This window comes from Lissotriton vulgaris, chromosome 5 (genome assembly GCF_964263255.1).
Source record: "Lissotriton vulgaris chromosome 5, aLisVul1.2, whole genome shotgun sequence".
In the NCBI taxonomy this organism is placed as follows: Eukaryota; Metazoa; Chordata; class Amphibia; order Caudata; family Salamandridae; genus Lissotriton; species Lissotriton vulgaris.
In genome coordinates this window covers 456,223,686-456,240,574 of record NC_141693.1, presented here as the reverse complement: position 1 = coordinate 456,240,574, position 16,889 = coordinate 456,223,686, and the positions used below count along the sequence as shown (strand labels likewise).

Genomic DNA, 16,889 nt, shown 5'->3' with positions numbered 1-16,889 from the left:
GAAGGACAGGAGAGTGGAGCATTGTGGCAGTTCAAAGCAGAGTTCGAAGAACAGGGGGGGCCACGCAGCCGCAGTAGAGCAGTACGGGTATAAGTGATTAAGGTTGGGGCAGCGGGACAGGGCCCTGGGCACGTACTGGCGCGGACGGGCGCAGACGGGCTTGACTTGTGCGCGACTTCGGCGCGAAGTCGGCGCTCCCGCTGCGCTCGTCCGCTGCGCTTCCTCCATGTCCCCATTAAGTACTAAGGGTGAGGGACCACTAGACCGCTCACCTGCCAGGACTAGCGCAGGGCGGAAGTGGTGTCAGCCTCCAGGAAGTGCGCACCTCGGACTGGTCCTCCGCAACAAACGGCACAAGCCGGGGCGGAACGGGACCACGAGGGCAATGAAGTGTAGGCAATGCGTCGGTCACAAGGACAGGTAGGAATGGACAATTAAAAGTGATCTGTCCGGCGCGCTTTTGAAATCAGCCGCGGACCGATTGTGCAAATAGGCAAATTTAACAAGCAATTTCTAAAATTTCGTCATACATGCTCTCACATCAGCAGAGGTAATAATAATAGTAAAAACAGCGTCCAACACTCACACCGCCACTAAGGACTGCGTTAGTTACTGGAGCCGGGGGCGTTTAGCGCCGATCTAAATAATGGCGGGCTCAGCACCACTAGACCGCTCACCTGCCAGGACTAGCGCAGGGCGGAAGTGGTGTCAGCCTCCAGGAAGTGCGCACCTCGGACTGGTCCTCCGCAACAAACGGCACAAGCCGGGGCGGAACGGGACCACGAGGGCAATGAAGTGTAGGCAATGCGTCGGTCACAAGGACAGGTAGGAATGGACAATTAAAAGTGATCTGTCCGGCGCGCTTTTGAAATCAGCCGCGGACCGATTGTGCAAATAGGCAAATTTAACAAGCAATTTCTAAAATTTCGTCATACATGCTCTCACATCAGCAGAGGTAATAATAATAGTAAAAACAGCGTCCAACACTCACACCGCCACTAAGGACTGCGTTAGTTACTGGAGCCGGGGGCGTTTAGCGCCGATCTAAATAATGGCGGGCTCAGCACCACTAGACCGCTCACCTGCCAGGACTAGCGCAGGGCGGAAGTGGTGTCAGCCTCCAGGAAGTGCGCACCTCGGACTGGTCCTCCGCAACAAACGGCACAAGCCGGGGCGGAACGGGACCACGAGGGCAATGAAGTGTAGGCAATGCGTCGGTCACAAGGACAGGTAGGAATGGACAATTAAAAGTGATCTGTCCGGCGCGCTTTTGAAATCAGCCGCGGACCGATTGTGCAAATAGGCAAATTTAACAAGCAATTTCTAAAATTTCGTCATACATGCTCTCACATCAGCAGAGGTAATAATAATAGTAAAAACAGCGTCCAACACTCACACCGCCACTAAGGACTGCGTTAGTTACTGGAGCCGGGGGCGTTTAGCGCCGATCTAAATAATGGCGGGCTCAGCACCACTAGACCGCTCACCTGCCAGGACTAGCGCAGGGCGGAAGTGGTGTCAGCCTCCAGGAAGTGCGCACCTCGGACTGGTCCTCCGCAACAAACGGCACAAGCCGGGGCGGAACGGGACCACGAGGGCAATGAAGTGTAGGCAATGCGTCGGTCACAAGGACAGGTAGGAATGGACAATTAAAAGTGATCTGTCCGGCGCGCTTTTGAAATCAGCCGCGGACCGATTGTGCAAATAGGCAAATTTAACAAGCAATTTCTAAAATTTCGTCATACATGCTCTCACATCAGCAGAGGTAATAATAATAGTAAAAACAGCGTCCAACACTCACACCGCCACTAAGGACTGCGTTAGTTACTGGCAATAGAATATATAGAATTGAGAAGATGTGGAGTTTTGATGTTAAGAATAAAACGTAATACTATCAGCATTTACCAATGCAATATAAGTCTGCATATGTCAGTGTGGTGTGAGAGCACTGGACTATGAAGTCCCCACCACCCCTCCTACACACAGTGAGATGTAAACGTGCAATACACAATGCCCACATAGTGAACAAATGTGATACATATTTGGAAATTAATCCATCATTTTCCGAAGTCACATAAGTGCTATAAATTGGTTGTACAGTTGATATATGTATTAGGGCAATTTATACTTTAGAGTAATTCATCGATCAGAATGAAGCAATTTAGCATCTAGTTTTTAAGTGAGGATTCATCATAAAGTTTGACTGGGCGATTCTCACAGCAAACATTGATGCCTCACATACTGGGATGATATGCAATATAAAGGAGTTGTTGAGGTTGCACAGGTTTGGGATCTGGGTGTTGTGCAACTCATGTGCAATTGTTGTCATTTTTGTTGGATGCAGTCCAGTGGTTCCATAGGTGGAGTTAAGGCGTTCTGCTCACAATCGATTCGCTTCACGATGCCTACCATTATTTATGATGGACACCAGAATAATTGCCAGCACATAGGAATACTGGCATGAACCTTTTGGCGTGTCGCCGACATTCCTGCTGGCAGGTGTGCCCGCTGGTACAACCCAGACACACCCAAAATGACAGCTCTGGCACCAAAACATCGCAGGCACTCCACCTAGTTTCCATCAGATTAAGAAAGAGCCTTGGGAACGCAGGAAAGGATAGCACAACATTAACTGTTGTTTGATAGTGAATATATTGGTCTGGTTGTTGCACTCTAAGCCTGGGTTTATGAAAAATAAGTTCTTGTGGGGTGTGTGTGGCTTAAAAAGGTCTGGAAGAGTGAATCTCTGCTCATATAAAGTCAAGACCCTGTGTCATCACAAAACCCAAGGAATCTTTGAAGAACTGAGACCCAAAAGGTGAAGAAAATTGCTCCCCGTATATATAACAGATGCAAATGGCAGATGTGGGGGCGTGTGGTCATTCTGCTGCCATCACTTGGCACATTTTGTCTACAGAGAATGGAGCAGACCCAGGCAAACTGTAGGGTGTCCAGGAAATCCTCGGGATTACATCAGTGCACCAGATGGGTGCCAGTTTATTACCCATAAATAAGAGCTGTAAAACTACTGTACTTTTTTACTCCCAATGTATTTGACTCACGAACAGCAAGAATTCCATGAGCTTTGTGCAAGAAAATGGTGATCGACGTGGAGTGCAGTATGCCCTTTAAACCATCAGGCCCCTGTGTCAGTGAACCTACTCACTAACAATAGCTACACCCATGCTTAACCCTTCTGTAAGTGGCAAAGGTTTTCGATAGGGGTTTTAGACAAGACAACTTCCCGGAACGCTGTCAGAATTACACCAAATTTGGCAGAAAGCTAGATCTTGGTCCAAAAGAACCCTTTTGTAATTTGTTGTACATCTGTTCAGTAGTTTTGGAGTCATTAAAAAAAATGTATGTATATATCTAGGGATGTGAAGGATCCGCAGATCCGACAAATCTCAAATTGAGATCTGATTGGCTGCCACCACTACAACCAGGAGTTGGCGGCAGCCATCTTGGGACTCATACTCAGCTGAATCTCAGGATTTTTTTTTTCTTTTATTTAGATCCAGGAGGTAGGGTAGGAATATCCTGACCCCACAGGCCTGGTGGAGGCGGCCTCTCAGTGATTAAAACAAGGACCCGGGTTCAAAAACATTGTTTTTAATTTAGCTGTGAATCCATAGAGGATCCGGGGGCTGAAATGTTTTTATAAAAACAAGTGCAGTTTCCTGCCCTTGTTTTTACTAGGCCCCTCGGTGGACCAGGTCCCGGAAGGTATTAATTATTGTATATTGCAGCTGCTTTCAGCCACGGGGGACCCCATCAACCGGGCCTTGGCTTTGAAGTAAACTGCGGCCATTTACAAGAGACTTCTTTAGTCAAGGCAACAGCAAAAACTGCTTAACCGAATTACCGAAAATTTGACAGAAAGCTAGATCTTGGTCCGCAGATTGTGCTTTTTGAGATTTGGTGTTAATCCTTTCAGTAGTTTTTGAGAAATTAAGGGACAAAAATAATTGTATATCTGGACGGTTGGGTCCGCAAGAGCCTCGAGAGACTCTAGCGGGCGCACCAATTTAAAATTAGAGCATTCTAATTGTCCCATGGAGCTTTATTTCCCTTGAACCTTCTCGCAGGAGTATGAGCGACCGGGTTGATTGCCTACCAGCAACATGAGAATAATGTTGCTGGCAGCCATTACAGGATTCGGGGACTTAGTCCCCTATTCTGAAGTTAAGAAAAAATAATAATGTAAGGGGGCAGGGTAGGGATACCTTTACTCCCTAGGCCCCATCGGGGGACCCACACCCCTGGGGCCAAAAAGAAAAAGAAATCGCTGTGGCACCCCTCTGGAGTAGACAGAGGCCCCAGGAAGCCCACCCTGGGGGCAAAAATAGTTTATAGGAAGAGAAGGCTACGAGACCCTGGGTCTCCAGAGGCCCCGGGGAGCCCACCCATAGCACCAAAATGTCTTTTTATGGGGAGGTGGGCAGTGATTCCCAGGGCTCTAGAGGCCCCTAGAAGGCCCCCCGAAGAATGTGATGAGGGACCACTAAGCCTACCATTTCTCACAGCTATTTATTAGCCTTCAGCTGAATGGGGCCCCTGAAAGGTTTAGGGGCCTCATGCTCCAAAAGGGCCTGTGTTACGTTTCTGCCCCGTACCATATAGTCTGCTGGCTTGTAAACTGCAAGTATGCCTCACATTTAGCTAATCAGATTCACCAAGATATTGCAGCATGGATTACCGAATTTTGCGGGACAAATATGCACATTTTGCGGCACAAATACACACATTTTGTGGCACAAATACACAAATTTTGCGGAATTTTTGTGACACTTTATTGGGCAAAAAAATAAATGCCCCAGGGCCTACTGCCCCAGAGGGCGGCCAGACCTAATCATTTAAAAAAATGAATACCCACAGGGCCTCCCTGAACCCTGTGGCACCAAAACTTGATAAAAAAAACTAATGCCCCCAGGTGGCCCGTGGGTGGCGGTACAAGGGGGTATTAAATGTTACCAGGTTTTTGGCCCGCCACCCACGGGCACTGGACGGACCCATGGGGCATTTCTTTTTCCAAATGACTAGGGCCTGCAGTATGGGCGGCGTGCCCTAACCATTTAAAAAAATGAATGCCTTCCGGGCACACTGTATGCCCTGTGTGCAACAAGCCTAAAACGTGATAAAAAATTAAGCCCCCCCCCGCGGGGACATTAGTTTTGATCACGTTTTGGGCCCACAGTGCACGTGGCGGGCCCGGGGGGGGGGGGGGGGGGCAATACTTTTTTTAATGACTACGCCTGCTGCCCATGGGGACTGCAGAACCGAGGGGCATTTATTTTTTATCAAAATAGCACAAGAAAGAGCTACAAAAAATACGCAAAATGTGTGCATGTGTGCGGTAAAATTTAGTAATCCATGCCGCAATATCCTGGTGGGTCTTGTGGGGGCAGGCCATGGGGTCATTTATTTTAATCATGTTTGGGGCCCGCTGCTGATAAAGATAAATGTCCCTTCGGCCTGCGATGTGCCCTGTGGGCAGCTGGCCCAAAACTTGATAAAAATGAATGTCCCTGAATGGGCCCTAAGGGGAGGAATTCATTTTATCAGGGTTTAGGGCCCACAAGGCACATGGGGACCAGGAGGGATTTCTTCTTTTTGCCAAATTTTGGAATTTCCCTGACACTTTTGGTAAAAAAAACACATGCTTTTTACAAAGTTGCTGATTTTGCAATGATTTTTTTTGCAAATCGCGAAATCCTGGAGGGTCTGGCTAATGGCTTTGATGGAGCTGGCGAAAATCCCTCTTCCCGGTTTACCAACTCGAGTGCTACTCACACATTTCTCTTTCTCATTTGAGGTGAAGATGATGGTTCAATCTTTAAAATACTTAAAATATCAGGGCTCCATGATTCTATGGCTGATGTTGGGAGAAAATCTTACCCTGGGAAATAACTGAAAACACACCTGTTCCTCTCCTTGTGTCGCCTCAGCCAGGAAGCTCCTGGAAGCGTTGGAGTTCAGCGTGGAGACTGCATTCGGTTGAAGGAACGTCCAAAATTGGAAATGGTGTCCCTTAATAACAGAGCACTTTGTGAATCGGGCTTAAGCAGGCACTTCCTAATAGGCAGGGGTGGCTCCTCCGCAATGGCGGAGGAGCATCGCCACACTGCCTCAGATCCAGCAGCAAAAATATAAAAAATTATATTTCATTATTGTTTTATTTTTAAGCAGCTCGCTGTGTGAGGGAGGGTCGGAGCTCGAGTAGGGGAAGGAGGAGTGCTATGTGCACTCTCTAAGTGTGGATGTGTGTTTGGCCGGCTGTCTCAGGCCAACCAAAACAAAACATACACACTTAGGTGTATTGAACAGCCAGGTTAGAGAAACCCCACAGACTCCCTGACCTGAGCAGAGTGTCTTTTCAGCCAGCTTAGGCCAATCCCCACGCTGGATTGGACAGGGAGTCTGAAACGTAGTCGCAGTGTCTGCTGAGACACGGAAGACCCAGCACCCGACAGCAGGAAAGTTTAACTGTTTTTTACATTATTATCATGATTAAAGTCCCTTGCGCCCCCCATCCCACACTCCCTCCTCCCCGCCCCACCAGTTTTTAGGTCTCGCCTGTCAATGCGCTTGCGCATTGCTGGCGAGAGATATAGAGGGGCACCAGAAAATCCTACCAAGAGGGCTTTGGAATGCTGATTATGGCCAGTACATGTGCGCCGGGCACGCGCTCGCCATTTGCTCCCCCGCCCCCCTCCCCCATCAGACTTAAAAGGAAGCCGCTCGTACACCACCATTTGTCTGAGCCTCGGCATCAGACTTCAAAGGCTGCAGCTCCCCCGCCCACCCCCCCCCCACCACAGCAATGCCGAGAGCTTGTTTCACCCGCTGCTTCTCGCCTGCCCTCCGCATCATCTATATTTTTATCTGCCTTTTCCCCCGTCCATTCCCCTCTTTCCTTCCCCGTCCCAGTTAGCACCCTCTCTCCCCATCACGAGCCTCTGTCCCGCCTGTTTCCATTCAACCCTCTTATTGCTTCAGCTCGGAAGTGCTCTACAGATGTTTGCACTTTTCAAAAGGCTGCCGCTCCCCCGCCCACCCCCCGCCACAGCAATGCCGAGAGCTTGTTTCACCCGCCCCTTCTCGCCTGCCCTCCGCATCATCTATATTTTTATCTGCCTTTTCCCCCGTCCATTCCCCTCTTTCCTTCCCCGTCCCAGTTAGTACCCTCTCTCCCCATCACGAGCATCTGTCCCTCCTGTTTCCATTCAACCCTCTTATTTCTTCAGCTCGGAAGTGCTCTACAGATGTTTGCACTTTTCAAAAGGCTGCTGCTCCCCCGCCCACACCCCCGCCACAGCAATGCCGAGAGCTTGTTTCACCCGCCCCCTCTCGCCTGCCCTCCGCATCATCTATCTTTTTACCTGCCTTTTCCCCCGTCCATTCCCCTCTTTCCTACCCTGTCCCAGTTAGCACCCTCTCTCCCCATCATGAGCCTCTATCCCGCCTGTTTCCATTCAACCCCCTTATTGCTTCAGCTCAGAAGTGCTCTACAGATGTTTGCACTTTTCATTACACACAGACTTGCAGCCTCCTCCCCTGCCAAACGGGCGTGTGCCCCATTATTCGCCTTGAACAACTTCCTTGGTGCTTGTTTTTATGTGAAACCGTCCCCATTCCACCATCACGCTGTTAGCGATGTGCCTATCTAAGACTTTCGCATTCCAAAGGAAGCCGCTCCCCCCCATCCACTCCCCCAATCAGACTTCAAAGGAATGCGCTCCCGAACTTGCTGGCCTTGCTCTCGTGAGCCTTTATTTACTTTTATCTGGAGCTTGCATTCTCATCCCAAACCAGCTCCAGATTAGCACACCCATGAGAGTTTTGCTGTGCAAAATTAACAACCCATGTAATAGAATAGATTGGGATTAAAAATTTCTTCATAGATTAGAGCGAGGGGATTTTTGACATTGACCACGAGTAACTAAAAACATTACCAACAAACAATGTTCTTAATTATAGTTTATACAGGCATTACAAATCAACTCTATGTTCTGCGTTGACCATGCCTGACCAATAGGGTGTTTCCGTACCGTTCATACATAGATTCAAATGCCGAACTTCATTGCATAAATAAAAGAAACGTACATCACTTGCCGCTCACTGTTGTAATATATATCGGTTCGCCACTAATTTGGAAAGGTTGCCTTACCGTTACCAGCTGACTCTCCTCATTTCTAACCCTCTTGTTTCTCCGAGCTAGTTTAAAGTTCACTGGATATCAGTAGGTCTTTCGTGACGCTTTTAAAGGTACATACACACTTCTCACCGAAGAAATAAACTCCACCCTCCAACTCCAACTCGACCCTCCACCTCCACCCAACATCACTCAGGGGCACCACCACATCACTCAGGGGCACCACCATATCATTCTGGGACACCACCACATCACTCTGAGACACCATCACATCACTCTGGGACACCACATCACTCAGGGACACCACCACATCACTCAGGAACACCACCACATCACTCAGCCCAACCACATAATCACTCAGCCCAACCACATCATCACTCGGCACCACAACAGCACTATCCTTGCTTGCTACCAACAAGCATTGCCATAGCAATAGGACTCGCATTAGGAAAGTGTAATCTATTGGCTTTGTTAAGAACAATGCTATTAATTTATATATTTTCAAAGCCAACACATATTAAAAAAATGTGTCATTTACAATGCCAATAGCTCACACTTTCCTAATACGAGACCTATTGCATTGCAAATGCTTGTTGTATGTGGTGGCAGCCACTGCTAATAGGTTCAGCATCCTGCACAGTTTGCACTCTTTTCTCAAGAGGGCAGGGCTGGGCGTGACTGCTGATATTTGCAGATAACTGCTATGAAGACGACGAGCAAGCAGCAACTGCACACAAAGGCTGATGTTTGTTGTGGTAGAAGGAGAACCAGGCGGGGCACACAGCAGAGTTATGGGAACAACAGTAGCTGGTGTTTACAACCAGTTCACCGAGACGTTTTGCAGGCACACAAGCAGGAAAGAAAACGGAATATCTGGCTCGTCTGTTTCTTTCCATGGTAATAAAATGTGACTTAGCTAAATATTTAACATTGCATCAAATGATTACCTCACTACCTCCTCCCGGTTACATTGGCGACTTCAAACTACAGGAAACAAAATACATTTTTAACTGACGTTCTCCGTTAAACGGTGACTAAAAATAGATCCTGACCGAATTCTTCCAAACCACAAGAAAATAACGTGAAAATGTCACACCAAACGTTATCAAAAAAATGCCACAAGATAAATAAGCATTCATGGTTTCGGCTGGCAAAACGGAGAACATCTTGCACGCCCTCCACTGGTCAGTATAGGAAAAACAAGTTTTCAATTATTTGGCATTCCCCATTGAAGTGTTCCACCTCATCATTTCAAAAGATGTGTATAATTAGCTAATTAGTAATTACTTCAAATGTGTGATTTAATGTTGAGTTTATTTGAATTTGAATCAAAAGGCCCCTAAAATATTGTAAATCGCGTGTTTTCACAGCACAAGGGCCCCAATGGAAATACCAAAATGAATGAATCTAGTGAATATTAGAATGCTGTCAAAGGTAGGCTGCTGAGAGGCGAAGTAAAATTGAGGGTAGGACAATATTAGGTGGTACCAAGGAAGCTGAGCTCCCTTATTGCCTTCGCTACCAAATTAGAGACAACAAAAAAGTTGGATTCTCCAGTTTACACTGTTCTGCAACCAGACTCTCAAAAGCAGTATTATGATGTTGGACTAACAATAAAGAAAGTTCAAGACCACCTCTGCTTTCAGGAAAACTCTGCTCCATTTGTCAGATCTCACCTTGCATACATCCATCCTCCCATAGACGAATACTTTCTATGGTTCTTTTAGGTCTATTGATCTATCAATTTACAGATCTATCAAGTGACTGAATCATTAATCTACAGAGCTCTGTTCCATTTACAGATTCTTCGCTTCTATGGATCGCTCTCTTTTATGGATCTACCTACCATACTACAGTTTCCTCAATGTATTCCCCCCTTTTATAGATCCATTCCTACTGAGGAACCAGAAATCAATGGATCAATCCATTAGGGGAAATAACCCACTCTCTCAAAATCCACACCCACTACAGATTCATCTATCTGCAGGTCTGTTTCTTTTATGGGCCTGTCTCATGTGCTCCTTCAATGGATCTTTGACGGATCTGACCCTTCTATGGGACGGTTACTACTATTAATATGTCCACTACACGGATCCACCTCATCTAGAGAGCTGCACTTTCAGTAGATCTTCTCTTATAACATCTCATCCGGTCCTTTCTGTGGAACTCTTTTTTCTGCAGATCCACCCCTTCTAGGTATGTGTCTATTCTAGGGATCCATCCCTTTTTGGGAGCAATGCCTTCTACATATCAGCTCATTTAAGGGATCTTACTCTTTTGGAGATGCCTCTTTTTCAGAGGATCTGTTCCCTTTAGAACTATAGCGCATCGATTGATCTACCTCCTTCCTAAGCTAAGTAAAGTTATAGTCCTTTACTTCCAATGATCATTTCACCTATGGAAGTTAGCTGTAGAATGGACCTGTTTGGTCCAACCCATACAATTTTGATTAGATCAATAAGGGATCACAGCCACATGGATTTAACTCTTGCACTAGAAACACCACTCAGAACCTGTAGAAGGAACGTGTAATAAGGACTTGTCGTTCATGAAGAGTGTGACTGATAAAAGTCTGTAAGCAAAAGGACAGGGGTTGAGGGGTGAAGTAGGAGAGTGCCCAGTGGCAACTAGACCCTGGGCATCGGCTGTTTTTTTAAACCATTGATGCAAGCCAGACCTATCATTTATTTTATTTACTGAGTGGAGACATTGTACTTTGACCGAGTTAAAATAACATGCCAAGTTCTCCAACTTCCAAGTATTTATCTTGTTTGTTTGGTCAGGAACAGGCAGTCCATGATCACGCAGATCATGTTAAAGAAGAATGAACGCCTAACAAACATGTTTTGTTTATCTTGGCACATGCCTCTTGTTGCCAACATTCCCACCAATTTCATGGCTATGTATTCCACTGGGGCCGTTTCTTTTTTTTACCAGGTCCTAGGTTACTGACTTCGAGCCATTAATAGGGAAAACTGTGAAATGATCATGGTGACTTGCTCGGGTTCAGGTAGGCGTTGGTAGCCCTGAGCCCTTCAGGACATGCGGGCAAAGACAGGAAAGAAACCAGCCAAGACAGTTTTTTTTTACAAAACTAGTGCTCTTGTCTTTAGATTTATAAGTACCAGTTAGCCAAGATGAGGAAGGTCAAGTGGTCACAATCGTTGCCTGTGCCACTTTGCAAAGTCCTCACTCCCCTTACAGTTGCACATCACAGGTTAATGAGTGTATCTTCCTTTCCAGGCCACGTAGTACAGCCCTGCACTAATGAACAACATTCCCACAGCTGCCAACCGGTCCAGTAGACATTGAGTTTCATATGTTCCGCCCAAGTATGTACCAACAAATTCCAGCATATAATGAGCCTGGCTACAAAGTAGGGGCAGGCTATGAATGAGCCCCAGTATTTATGTATTTATTTTATTTTAAACGTTTTATATAGCGCTAGCTTGACCCGTAGGTATCAGAGTGCTTTACATATATACAGTAAAAAACAGAAAGAACATTACATTACATAGTAGGCAGGCAGTAAGGAAGCAAACCACAGAGAAAAAAAATACAGCATAACATGGTACTGCCACGCAGCCTACTACCACAGTGCACAGGAAGACAGCAACTATGGGCTACGTCAAGGCAAGCGCCCTGCCTCTACAGCTGATAGTGTGCTATGTATGTTACTACAGAAGTTACTGTGGGAGACCAAGAACCCCTGTGCTGCCTGCGCTCCAAACCCCCCACCCCACCCGGTGTGAAAGATTAGGATCCTGTTTAGAGCGGTCGCAGTGTTAAGGCCAGCCTATAATGTGCTCAGAACATGCTGTGAGTTGCAGCAGTGTCGCCCACGCGGGACACAAAGAGTTAATAAAAGCACTTGGCCGTCTGTCCAAAGTTCACCGCGCTAACTTCACTCATTTGATTGTGTTGGATACCTGTCTCGTCACAGTGTCCTTCCTCATATTATTAGTGCGCGTCACCGCAAGAGTTTTCACGCTTTGCACGTTGAACGGCCGGGGACTGTGAGCAGGGATGTGGCGGGGGGGCTGGGGGTGCGTTGGATAAGACGTCAATCGTGGCGAGGATGTGATTCGAGGGGAGATGTGACTTAGGATGGATCAGTGGGAGTAGGTGTGCTGGACATGTCCCATGTGGAGAGATATGGAGGGTGACATGGCATTTGGAAGGATTTGTGGGGTGATATGATTTGTGGAAGAGGGTGTGGTGACGCGAATGTGATCAACAGAAGCACGTGCGGCCAACGAAAGGAGGTATATGCGGGGAGGGGGTATGTGCTCTAAACGCGAAAAGGTGGGTGAGACGTTGTTTATTTAAGGCGATATTGGGCCGTGTGCTTTAAGACTGGGGCCGCGGGTGTGTTCTAGCGATCGACTTGCTCCCTGTGGACCCGGCTCACTGTGCTGCAATCTTAACACCCTCAATCTGATTGGTATCGGGGGAGTCAGTGTACCCCCGAGCGCTTCATTCACTCCAGCAACCTTATAGAAAGTGCCAGTCTAGAGGCGTTATTTAGATCACCAGGCGGGCACCGCGGGCAAGCTGTGCCCGGCCAACAAGTGGTAAGAAAACACGTTCCCCTGGCACACCAGTGCCTCCACCCTGAAGAACCCGGGGGCACCACTAGCAGTGAGTGGGAAGTACTGGACTGTGAACCGAGTCGGGGGGTGCATATCACCCAGCACCCCCCTACAGAAGCAACCAGCGAGCCATCTGCTTCAACCCTGACAGCAACAAATAAATATGAACGCGTTTCCTTTAAATCCAACAAGTTCATGAGCACAGCACTTCCTGGCGGGGGGTCTGGCGCTGTGAAGAGGCGGGTTTGGAAATTACCATTGAGTGCATAATAATAGCCTGTTCGGGCTCTTCCTCTGATTCCCCAATGCGCCCTCTCCTCCTGTCCGTCTGTCACAGAAGCCGTACAGACCAACAGTAAACCGTGTGCTAAAGGAATGAGTGAAATCCACGTGTGAGAAGGAAAACAAAGTACTCAGTGAGCTCGGAGTGGGAATGCAATACATGCTGCTCTCCGGAGGTGCTGTGTGGGAGGTGGGGGGTGCAGTGCGTCCTCTCAGGTGGATCTGTGTGAGGTGGGCATAGACTGGCGGTAACTGGTGGTGTGTGGCGGGGGAAGAACGCGGGCTGCTCTGTGGGGGAGCGTGTGACGGCAACGCATGCTCCACTGTAGACAGCAGTGCGTTTGAAGACTGACCCTCCACCACCGTGTGCGCTCGGTGAGAGCACACGGCAGGGTGCGGGGAAGCTGTAGTACGAGCATTGGGGCAGTATGCAGGGTGGTTGCTCTGTACGGTTGAGCATCCCTTTGGGTGCTCATCAGGGCGCGCTGGAGGTGTACTCTGTCAAGGGGGTGTGCAGTGCAAGCTGCTCTGTGGTGTACTTTCCATGCCGTGGATGCACAGGGCAAGCCCGGCTCTGGTGGCTGCTGTGTGTGAGGTAGGTGGGACTGGGGATGCTCTGTGCGCGTGTTGCGTGGTGGGAGTCTTGCACGTGCTGCGTGGTGGGAGTCTTGCACGTGCCGCCATATGTGGGGCTGTGCTCTCTGAGATGGGAATGCTGCCGAGGCTGGTCCATGTGGCACTGTGTATGTGCTGAATATGTAGTGTGAATGTGGTACAGGTGGCTTACACCCTCGCACTGCGTTGTTGTTTTCGGACAGCTACACAGCAGGCTGTTCTGTGCGTGATGTAGATATTTAGCAAAGTCAGTTCTGCATGGCGATGTGTCGGTGACTCTCTGCTGGGAGCTCCGGGGGTTGGGGACGGCGAATACAGTGCTGGCTGCTCTGTGGGTGCTGCTTGTGGGTGGCACGGGGCAGGTTGTTCTGTGTGGAAGGTGCGTGAGCGGTACATTATACATTAAATATAGAACTAAGTCCACACCTTGTTAAGCTGTGTGGGTGGCTCTAGCGCAGGGTACTCTATGGAGAGTTATTGTGGATGGCTACACGAAAGGCTGGTCTATGTGGGTGGTGTATGCAAGGTTGCCAGTGCCAAGTCTGCTGTGTGCGGCGCTGTGTGGGGTCCCAATACAAGGGTGCTGTGAGACCCAGCGCCCCTTCCTTGACCTCTTACCTTCTTAGCCCTCTGCTTGGCGAACTCGTGGGCCAGGTTGCGCCCGATGCCACGGCCCCCGCCGGTGATGAGGACCGTCTCCCCACTCAGGTCCCGGGGCCGGGGCGGCCGCACCAGGCGCACCGCCGCCTTCAGCACCAGGTAAAGCATGTGCAGGGGGAAGAGCAGGAGGCTGCCCAGCGCCCGGCACTCCATCCTCGGTGCCCTCGGAACAAGGTCCAACTGCTCAGGGTGAGGCCACCCAGGAGAAAGTCCGGCTCCGAGGGGTGCGCGGTCCACAGGGAGGGCACTGCCAAGCACGTGCCACTCTCACGGAGGGACAGCACCAAAGTACCTCCAAAAATATCACGTTTCAAGTGTCCAAAACCAGACCTCCGGGAATGTAAAGGCAGAGTGCTGCGGTTCGGTGCAGTCCTGAAACCCCTTCTCCAGGGGCAGGTCGGGTAGGGGTGCAGGAGTCAGGACCCACAGGGGCAGCGAGCAGTTCAGTCCCACCCGGGAGAGGTGACTGCTCGGCCTCCCGCCTCCTCTGGCAGGGAGCAGCAGCCCGTGTGCACAGAGCTCGCTCGGTCCTCCGTGCGCGCCGCTCACTATTCTTAGAGCCAGGAAATGGCTCAGAGACACCCGGGTGCGCAGTTTAAAGAGAGAGGCAGTTCACTCTGATGCCCCGGGCCAGGGAGGGGGCCCAGTAACTGCTGCCTCTCTGGTGGGGGCGTACAGCGAAGGCTGCTGCCTCCACCCCCTCTCAGCACAGCCAAGTTCAGATTTCAGGATTTGTAGAAAATAAGTGTGCCACCGTCTCATTCATTGCATTCCCCACTCGCGCGCGCTCTGCAGCCGCCGCTCTCTTATAGGTTTCTATATTTTCCTCCCTTTATTTTTCTAGATCGTTCTCTCCTCTTCTTTTTCTTCCTCGCTGCGTGCTTGTCTCTCGCTTTCCTTCTCACTCCCTCTCCACTCTCGCTCAGCCTGTGTTCTCTCGGTGGCTCTGTACTTGGAGTTTTATACCCCATTAAGTCTGATTGACAGTTAAAGTGTTAAGGATATTTCACTACTGTTTCTGTGAGTGGCTGCTGCCTTCTGCTGGCTCCCTCCCCCGCCCTCCCTCCAGCACTATCTCTGCTGCACACACTGAAGAGGGTGGGGTGTGAGGGGCACAGGAGCCGCAAGCCCTTCAGAGCACACACCGTGCCCCCCAGCAATGGGCTGGGGCTGCCCTCCTCATCCAAAGTAGGCACGAGCCTGTCCGCTAGTGCCAGAGTCGGGGCTGCAGCTGGTTACAGTGCACGAGACATAATGTGTCAGACGCAACACTCCAGCCAGCGACGCCGCGAATCATATCCATTTAATATATTTATTGTTTTTAATACAACTCGGACAGAATAATAACACAGAGGGCGCCCAGGAGCGTGGCGCGCCGGGAACGCGCCGATCGCAGCGCCTTTTGGCACGCACTAGCATTTATTTGGCGCTCGCCAGTTGAAGGTCTGTGAGTTGGGACGGGAGTGTTTTTTCTTGTTTTCTTTTCTTTTTATGGAAGCCGGTTCGGGGTCGTCATCTCCGAGTTGGTTATGTTCAGGGCTGTCCTTAGCGCTGGTGGAGCCCGGTCCCCCTTATGACCAACTCCTCCTCGGATTCCCTCGCTACCACCCCGCAAACGTGCCCCTCCTCTCTCCATAGCCCCCCCTTTAAGTTTGAAAATCTTGGTATTTTGCCACAGGTGCCTATTCTGTGAAGAATTGCCTCCAGTATGCCAAAGCTAGAATTTTGCCATGGGTGCCACTGTAATACAAGAATTACCTTCAGTATGCCAGGGCAACAGCAGACTCACAAGCATACTGCCACATTCTAATTGACACTCACTTACATTCCCTCCCTCACTCACATCCAACAGCTCAGGTAAAAATGGAGCACCGCTCTGTCCGTCGGTACTCCGGACATCCGTCTTAGCTGTCTTTGTGGGAGGACCTCCCACAAAGACAGCCAAGACCTGAGCTGTAGCCAGGTGAGGTGGAGAGTGAATTCCCCACATATTGGGTGGTATGAATTTTGTCTATTTTCTCACTTCTTTTTACATATTAGCAGTAGCATCATATTAAGGTCCTGATGAAGCAGGAGGGGATCCTTTGACCCCACACCAACTGCAGAAACATGTCGACCTACAATCCATCTCAGTAGTTATTTGTTAAACACTACTTTGCACTGTTTTTATCCTTGGGTGTGGATAGGATCTTATTCAAATTGTTTTTCCACTTCCACAACCCAATCTTAACCACCCACTTTTGCACACAGCACAGTCACTTTATCATTATTTCTTGCACTGCTAGTCGGATTACCCCCTGATACCATCAATTTTACCATCACATTTCTGCAGTCTTTGACCAGGTTAGGCCACAATCTACCTAATCCATAGTGGATGTTTACCACTTCCTTCGGGTGAAGGATCCCAAATGATTTAGGGCGGTACAGGATGGGTATCTGATGGGAACCCAATTTTTTAACCACAAATTACTCTCTGTGGATTTCGTGATTGTACCCCGTTGAGATTACACAGTTTCTCTAGATAGTTCTATCTCTTTTTTGACCCGTTGCTATTTCATGTTTTATTTAGTATATGATGCACCCTT

The 16,889-nt window shown here is 49.0% G+C and overlaps 1 protein-coding gene across 1 annotated transcript in view; it reads right to left on the bottom strand.

Annotated features, from left to right (window-relative positions):
* Positions 1-15,241, bottom strand: part of DHRS3 (dehydrogenase/reductase 3) — an 84,892-nt gene extending 69,651 nt beyond the window's left edge. The window contains exon 1 of the mRNA XM_086921892.1: positions 14,263-15,241. Coding sequence (XP_086778018.1) covers positions 14,263-14,457 — 195 coding nt within the window. The 5' untranslated portion in view covers positions 14,458-15,241. The remainder of the gene's footprint in view (positions 1-14,262) is intronic.
* Between the last annotated feature and the right edge of the window lie 1,648 nt (positions 15,242-16,889).